This window comes from Perna viridis, chromosome 12 (genome assembly GCF_037379345.1).
Source record: "Perna viridis isolate PV_CMFRI_1.1 ecotype Kerala chromosome 12, ASM3737934v1, whole genome shotgun sequence".
NCBI classification, from domain to species: Eukaryota; Metazoa; Mollusca; class Bivalvia; order Mytilida; family Mytilidae; genus Perna; species Perna viridis.
The window spans coordinates 11,145,758-11,154,656 of NC_142456.1; the positions used below are offsets into that span (position 1 = coordinate 11,145,758).

The following is an 8,899-nucleotide window of genomic DNA, read 5'->3' on the forward strand; positions in this document are numbered from 1 at the left end:
CTTCTTTAAGCTAAATCGGAGAATTTCTACCATGACTTCATTGTTAATGATCTTGTCTTAGTGAAATGTATGGACCTGGGAAGTAATTATAATAGTTGTACAACCTAATGTCTTTCAAAGACTAAATATTGCATATACTGTATATAGCACTATAAAAATGCACATATTCATTAAAATTTTACATATACTAGTTTGTGTTTGTGGTTAGTGAAGGATTAGAGGTTGAGATGTAATAACTATTGTTTAAGAGTAAAGTTAGAAACAAGCAAAACATATAGATATTTTAAATTTGAAAAAAAATATCTTTGCTTTTTGCATTATCCTTTTTTCTAAATAATTTGATGGATAAATAAAAAAACAGCCAGAATATAAATCATCCATTTTTTCGAAAATTCCTCCTTGATTGTTTTACGAACAATAATATTGAATCTCTATTTTGATTTCTAATTATTTTACTGTCGATCAGTTTTTTAACTAATGAAATGTGCTCAATCGTGTTGCTGATTAGAGTTAGGCACTAAAACTCATGTACTACATATGGAAATATGCAATTAAATTAATATGGTATTTTCTGTGTTTAAGCAATGTTTTAATATTTGTATATATTTTAAGATGTTCTATTATATTACGTTTAAAAGTTTGAAATCAGAAATTTAGAAAACATAGAAACATAGAAATATATACTTTTTTACTTAAAAAGTGAATAATGTTTTCAGAAAATATGTTTTGTACTGTTTCCAGCATATCGAAAGTTGTAATATTTATATGAATGATATTGTTTTGTATTTAATAACCACTTGGTCGTTGCCACTGATGGACCAACATCCCTGAATTTATTCAGAATCAAGCAGTCACACTTGTCTGACCTTTTTCAATTATCAACATTTGATTGTTTCAAATTTCCAAATCCCTAAATAATTGAGATATCATTCCTTGCATTACACAATGTAGAACCTCTTTGTTATAGATATGGCTTCCTGTTACGATGGTTTTGGTTTTGAGTACTCCTTATATACAACTGATGTTTGGATTTTGATCCTCCTGTGTATTTTGTTGTAATGCTACCAATGATAGGTGTTATTCATTGAAAGACATGTACAGGATATCGAAATTTGCAATATGTGCAAGTGATATTTTTGTATTCAATAATACTCAGTTACCTCAACATTTTCCTGAAACATTACATTAGAATGCTACTTCTCAATCAGGTTTTCATAAAAGTTTGAATCAATTTCAATGTTTGTAAAACTTTTAAGAGGTATTGAAATGTTGCCAACAATTCTGCCTAATTTCAAATTTTAAAGTCTTTGAAAACTTTGTGCACTAAACATGAAGTTAACAAAAAGATAACCTTGGAATATAGAATATGTTTATACAGCCTCACGAACATACATGTCTGTTATTTGCGCACGGATGAAATAAGTTTTCATTGCTAAAAGAAGTAGAACACTGACTGTAAAAATGATCAAACTTACGCTATAACTCTAATAGAATGATTGCCATTGTTTTAATAACAGATTTATGTCATATTCTGATATCAATTTAACTTATTTAAAATGTTTGGATGCTTCAATTGTAACTAAAACATTGAAAATGCTTTACAATATTTGCATTTCTAATTTAGCTTAGGTAATATTAACGAATCAAAGTCTTGTTTATAATGCATTATTTGAGGCTATTTTAAGAGTAATAAGACATTATTGTGTAAAAAAAAAACCTAAAAGCTTTCATAATTTGATTTAATATGACAAATATATTTTTCTTTGTCGATGGAGGTATATTAATTTTTCCCAACTCTAATGAAAAATACATTCTAAACCAAATGCAATTATGTTTTCTTTTTCTTTTTTTTTTGTTCTATTGTGTTTTGTTTTTGTTTTTGTTTGTTTGTTTTTTCTTTGTTTTTGTTTTTGTTTTTGTTTTTGTTTTTTTATTGTTTTGTTTTGTTATTTGTTTGGTAATTGCTTTGTTTGATGAATGGAAAGTATATATATTCATGGATACGGTTTTTGAATTTCAACAATACAAAAAAAAAACACTGAATACTAGTAAAAAATAAGTTTTCATTGTGGCATATCACGTAGTGACATCAGTTCTGTCTTTATCCCTGACGACTATATGAATGGGCGTTCAAAGTAATGCTTAGTAAGTGCCTTTCGTTCCTACAAAAGATAATATGAATATTTAAATACTTCATTATGACAGATTATGCCGATCTCATTGTATGTCAAATTTTATATTGATGAAAGTAATTGCAAAAAACATCGCCATAACAGGTAAGAATATTACATGCTTACATAGTTGTAAATTCTTTAATTGATTTATGCTCAGAATTTAGTATGAAAGATATAATAAATATTTGAAAGTGGAAGACAAATAAAAAATATTCGTTTTTAGGGGGGATTACAAAATGTTAAATGATGTAGTGATTACAAATTAAACTTACCAAGACCGAGCCCTAAACCTAATCCACCACCACCATCAAGGAGTAATCCACCACCTCCGATGCCAATTCCACCCCCTACGATTGGACCTCCAAGGATTGGACCGCTCAGAATTGGTCCGCTGAGGACTGGAGAACTGATGACTGGTGCAGATGCTTTAATAACGGCAGATGTTGCACTGACAACTGGTAAGTTTACCAAAGGTGCACTTACTACGGCTGGACCATATCCAAGACCACCGAGACCACCAAGACCTAAAGAATGTACATTATATCTTTTGGATTGTCATCATTGCGAATAATTCTCGGTGCTCATAAAATCAGATTAAAACAAGAGAAATCGACCCATTTTAATGTTTGCAGGTTGCAAGAATAAATATTTATTATGCTTGCATTCAAGTTCACCATATTGCATTTGTGTATTAAATTGCAGAAAGGTTACTGCTCTTTTTTATTTTAACAAAATGTGTCTAGTTTCAGCAGTTTTAACGAGTAAAAAATATTGACATTTTCAATTTTGTTGATTTATGAATTACTAGACTAAAACAAGTTGTAAATATGAAATAGCACTTACCAATACCCCCTACAAGGCTACCTCCTAGTGGGAGTCCACTTCCTTTAAGTGTAGCCATACAGGCTGATGCCATGAGAAGAAGAGTTGCACAACGGAGGAATTGCATTGTGCTAAAAGTACAATTAAAAAACGTGTTTTAAGCAAAGTTATCGGGAATATATTGTCATTCACTTTTAATTCATTTTACGTTTTATTTTGTTTATTTCATGTTTGGTTTGTTTGAGTCTGTTTTCCCTTTTAGTCTTTCAGTCCTGGGTTGCATTCTTTTTTATTTCCACTTGAGTGTCGGTTTCCTTTATTATTCTTCCAAATGCATTTTTAGGATATCTTCATTTATTTATACTTGATTTTTTTTGAAAAATCAAAATTAAAAAAATGTGTTTTGCCACTTCTTTAGCTGAAAGCTAAATAATAATTCTGAAGACATTGGTTTACAGGCAACTAACTGGTAAAATTAATATGTATTTTGTTTAGCATTTATTTTGCCAAATGTCAAACGTTTGACAATTTGTTGATAACAATATATTACCTCAGCTTATTAGTTGTAAATTGATATAATATAAGATAATTGCTAGTGAATTATTCACGACCGGTATATTTTAATTAATTCAAGAGATAAAATGAAAAACTTTTTTTAACGAAATGAGATACTTTTCCGAGAACATTAATGCAGAAATTTATTACATTTTCACTAGTTTAAGCTATACAAAAAAATCTTTGGGAAAATTTGCTTTGATAACAATAGGATAATCTAAATCTATTTATGTATCTATAGAAAAAAAGAAAAAAACAAAATTTGATTTCAAAAACACAATATTGTAGCCATGAATACAAGTAATGAATAAATTGTACTTACTGTTGTTTTCAGGTATCAGTTGTATATTGATGGGTAAAATCATATTCTTTATATACTTTTTTGTGCGGTTGAAAAAAATGATGATGCAAGCAAACTTCTTCTAAAAATAGAAACACAATCCCTTTTTTGTATTACTCAAAAGTGACAAATTGCAAAATCAAATCCAAGACGAACATGTCATTAAAATTGACCTTTCTAAGCTTCAATAACAAAAAGTGACAGTTTGAATTTTAATGTTTACAACTCTGACTGAAATCTGTCATTGTACTTTTTATGTATCACGCGGACTGGAGCTGGTATTACGTCATCAATGAGTTCTGTAGTTTACGGAAACAATCATTAAATTGTGGCAAAAACAAAGATCTTATCGGATATTCCGTCACAAGTAAAGACAAAATTTAAAATAACCATCGAATTTCGAAGACGAAAAGATAAACTTGTTGACATTTTTTTATAGATCGAAAATAAAATTTAGACCATAAGTGTACTATTTCTAAAAATTAAAAGTATGTTGCAGATATGTTTTGTGACAGAACAAGCTGTTGTGTTAATTTTCAGACCATTGTTTAGCTGCTTACACAGAAGTTTAATAGGATCTTGGTGTCAATTTGTTACGATCTTTACCATGACCTATTTTAGCACTTTCAATTTTAGATACGTCAAAAGCTCCATTTCCGTTATCTGTCGTTCCTTTTCCTGCGGACAAGACCTTCAATTAGTTTTACAACTTTGGTCTTTCAAATTGGCAATACTGTTCCTTCCAAACACCAGAACTAACGCCAATCATATAAACTATAGTTCATACCTTGCAGTCCTGTTTGTAAAATAGGCTTATTTTGTATTGTTTAAAACATTTTCTCCGTCTGTTGACTTTTTATATGCGCATATATTTGGACAGTTTCCGTCAATATATCTTTCAAAAAACTTATTCATACCTCAAGTTGGTATGTTAAAACTCACAAAAAAAATAATATGGATATGGAAAGCTTTTCTAAGGAGCAGATTTTTTGAAGCAAAATATAAAGCATGAATTGAAGGGTATTAGAAGTCTAACGTAAACTGACTACGACAATGACAAAAGTTTGTTATGAATGAAATATGGTTTTATGTGCCAGAAAAATGTAGTTATACTTACGAAAACGAGGAGTTATACATGTAATCAACCGTATAACTAAAATTTAAAACACAGGTGTAATTTTTGTCGAGCACAAAAGTGAGTTGATCATATTACCGTCTTGCAGGACACGGGTTAAAGGTCTTGTCTCACAAGAAAATCGTTGTAACAAGCTTTTATCATAGTTTCAAAAAACAGTGGTAGTTTATGTCAAGTAGAAGACAATACTTAATTGTCAATATAATTGTCTAAGTAGCTTCTGCATGAGCCGCTGAACCATATTGTTGAAATCAACATTTAAGCAACCTTTTGTGCCAAAGTTTCTGCATGTGATTATTTCAACGATGAAGATCGTAAATTGTGTTTTCGATACATATGTGTATATGTATTAATTATCACTTATTTCGTCCTCCCGTCTTTGACAATTTTGACAATTTTCTGTACTTTTGACACTCCATCCAAAAACATATTTGTTTTACAGTTGTGAAGTAATATGTGGTAATACCTAGAGTAGACTACAGAACCCTTTGATGATGAAATAACATTACTAGTCAGCGTGATACATAAAAAGTGAGAAAAAAAAAGTTTTCAGTCAAAATAAACATTAAAATTCAAAACATCACCAATTGTCTTGTTATTTAAACTATAGAGAGGTCGCTTGTGATGATAAAAATGCCTTTTTTGTTTGAGATATATCATTTATTTACACGATAAAGGGCACGTGTTTCCTATTTTAGAAAAAAAATCGCTTCCATCATTGTTTTCTTAGCCCAACAAACAGTATATAAAGGACATTATTATGCCTATTTTATTACCACTAATATCTTAATACAACCGTAAGTACATTGTACTTATCAACTTTGTTTTCCGCTAAAAATTTGTTTTTTTTTATTAAATTTCTTGTTGTATATAAAATTATATTCATATCCATTTATATCTACAAATTCGTTTTGATTGAAATTGTTTTCTTACCAATACTTCCGTTTTTTTTCCAAACATCAAGAAGGTTGAGTTGATTTTATGAATATTTTGTTAAACAAATGTTTTAAATGCTCGCCAAATGTTGATTTCCTATCTTCAATTAGTCAGATTAATGCTAACAAACCAAATGGTTTCACTTATGTCAAATTTATATGAAATTTGATTCGAAAATCGAGTCCTCAAAATGTATTTCCATATTGCTATATGGCTACGGTTGAGGTGGTTATTTTGTGGCCATAAAAGTGGAATAGGATAATTATTAGATGTGTATCTTGTTAAAAAGAAAGGAAATCTGAAAAATGATTATTGAAAACATATTCTAAAATATTTGAGTTTTATAATATCATTCAAATCTTCTCTATTGCTGTGGGTGTTTCAGACTTCCTTTTTTTTTGCCTGAATATTGTCATTTGTTATATGGACTTAAATTCTTTGACAGTTGCCTGGAGAGTTTACTTATTAGTTTGTTAATGTTGTAAGAACATACTGCTTAGAATGTTTAAATTTGCCTTTCAGCATAATGCAATTCCTCACCTGCATAACCCTCCTTCTCTTGGTATCAGCTTGTATGGCAACCTTGAAGGGTGGATTAGGAGTAGGACTTGGACTAGGAGGTGGCCTAGTTGGTGGGGGTATTGGTAAGTGGTATTTGATATTATATTTTGTTCTAGTCTCACCATGCATTATTAAAAAAACAACTGGAAATGGTATATTTGAACTTGAAAATACTTTTGTCACATGTTATCTAAAATAAAAGAAAAGTTAATATTTTAACTTTTGATACACAAAATGAGAAAAACGTTGAAAGGTGTTAGTGACCGTCCTAATTTGAAATGGGTCCAGATCCCTTGTTTTTATTTAGTCATGTGCGAAACGATTTATTTTCATATCATAGATATCCATGTTATCTTCATTTGAAACAACATTTAAATTCGATCTGATAATGTTGCAGAATATCACTCAATGGTCAATTGTCAATTCAATAGGAATAGGTGGTATTGGAAGTCTTGGTGGACTGGGTGGCATCGGTGGTCTCGGATATGGCCCAGCCGTAGTGAGTGCACCATTGGTAAGTGCATCAGTTGTCAGTGTGCCATCAGCCGTTATCAAAGCATCTGCACCAGTCATCAGTGCTCCAGTCCTCAGCGGACCAATTCTGAGCGGTCCCATTCTCGGAGGACCAATCAGCGGTGGTGGAATTGGCATCGGAAGTGGTGGTGGACTACTTCTCGGATCTAGTGGTGGATTAGGTTTAGGGCTTGGTCTTGGTACGTTTAGTTTAAAATGAATAATATAAATACTGTTGAATAAATCAAACGTCTATAAACGTCTACATATGTTTAACATCACCAGAAGATGGTTAAAATTTAAATTGAATATTTCGGATAACTGATATCCTTCCTCAGCATAAAACTCACAAAACATATATATATATAGCTGGACGAGTGGTCTAGGGCGCTGGACTTAGTGCAGGCGGTTTTGCCATAGATGTCACAGCGGTACGAGTTCGAGTCCCGCGGAGGGAGCGACCAAAAATTTGCATCGCAAATTTGACAGTTCTAACATCATTGGGAATTTTTCAGACCCGTCAATAAGTTTACGTTATCTTCCCTGTATCAAATTGATCCGATGTATATATATATAAGTAGTTACAGCCTTTAGTTGTCGTTCAGTTCTAAATAATTCTTCATACATTTCAAACCTGATTATATATATATGTTTCGTCTTTTGAAAGTCTCCAATGGTACATAATCTACTGAAATTTTTATTGTTACTTTCATTTACTTTAAGATTATGTGAGGAGATCAAGACCTTAAAAGTCGAAACACTTAATCGTATTCTCTTTTGTAGGAACAAAAGGTGCATACTAAGCTTTATCTCAATCCCTTTTTTAAACTGCTATACCACCTGGACGCCGTGAATACAGACAAAATGATGACAAGATATGCCGCAATAAATTTTTTTTTTTGTTTTTATTTCTTATGTATCAATTTAAAACAATAACGCCTTTTACTAAACGGATGGATATTGTATATGTAGTAAATAATATATGTCTTTTTTAATAATCGACATAAACAAATAATAAAAAACAGACATTTTCGTAAATGTGTTAAAATGTTTCGGATGAAAGTCTTTAAGTCGATAGAAAGAAAATGAAGACCACATTACAGTGCCAGTGAGTGAATTACATTAGCATAATAGGTAAGTACCAAAGATAAGCACATTTGTGAGCAACGTAACCTAATAGCCACCATTATCGATGCTGGTTGCAAAATCAAGGAGCTTTTCAAGTGATGACTTGGTAATTGATTTAACATTATCGGGAAACAATTATTTACCAGTCAAGCGTTTAATACAATGCCATTGTTGCAGTTCGGTACATGCCATATTATATTGTATGGAACACTAAAAGAGTAATCAAGGGAACCAAGATTCTGGCGGGAATCAAAAGAATGTAATCCAGGGACCAAAACCAGACATGAAAAAACAGACAATCACAACAAAGAACATAAAGCTACCAAAATAATACATGCAAAAAACAAAATAAATGATCAACTCGTACTCCACTAAAAACTGGGATCATGGACCAGGAGCATCGGTAGGGTAAGCGTCCCCTGCTTTTCTAGAAATCCCGTCGATGTGTTCAAAAAAAGTCAAGACCGGATTAGACAAAAGAGGAAAGGAAAACCATGACACTTTAACAAACCAGTTGTCATGGTGCAGATGGATACTCCGAAACGGTCCATTTGTTCATGATGACGACCACAATATTTCTTTAAGCAACATAACCCTGTTCCAGAAACCTAACTGTCAGAAGTCTAGCGCGATACAAAAAGTATGCATAGTTACGGCAAGCTCTGGCTCTCGAACATTCCAAAAAGACGAAAAGAAGAGTCGGGGGAAATTTATTTAGAATAATAACATAACTCA

The 8,899-nt window shown here is 31.4% G+C and overlaps 1 protein-coding gene across 1 annotated transcript; it reads left to right on the top strand.

Annotated features, from left to right (window-relative positions):
* Positions 1-5,806: 5,806 nt before the first annotated feature.
* On the top strand, positions 5,807-7,940 carry LOC148601179 (uncharacterized). Its single transcript, XM_088556269.1, has 4 exons — positions 5,807-5,823; positions 6,485-6,606; positions 6,955-7,236; positions 7,820-7,940. The coding sequence occupies exons 2-4, from the start codon at positions 6,489-6,491 to the stop codon at positions 7,837-7,839; spliced, it is 420 nt and encodes a 139-aa protein (XP_088412395.1). The 5' UTR covers positions 5,807-5,823; positions 6,485-6,488; the 3' UTR covers positions 7,840-7,940.
* Positions 7,941-8,899: the final 959 nt, after the last annotated feature.

Coding starts and splice junctions, on each gene's coding strand:
- LOC148601179 (XM_088556269.1), top strand. CDS start 6,489: ATGCAATTCCTCACCTGCATAACCCTCCTTCTCTTGGTATCAGCTTGT. Junction 6,607..6,954: donor CCTAGTTGGTGGGGGTATTG/GTAAGTGGTATT, acceptor TCAATTCAATAG/GAATAGGTGGTATTGGAAGT. Junction 7,237..7,819: donor AGGTTTAGGGCTTGGTCTTG/GTACGTTTAGTT, acceptor TCTCTTTTGTAG/GAACAAAAGGTGCATACTAA.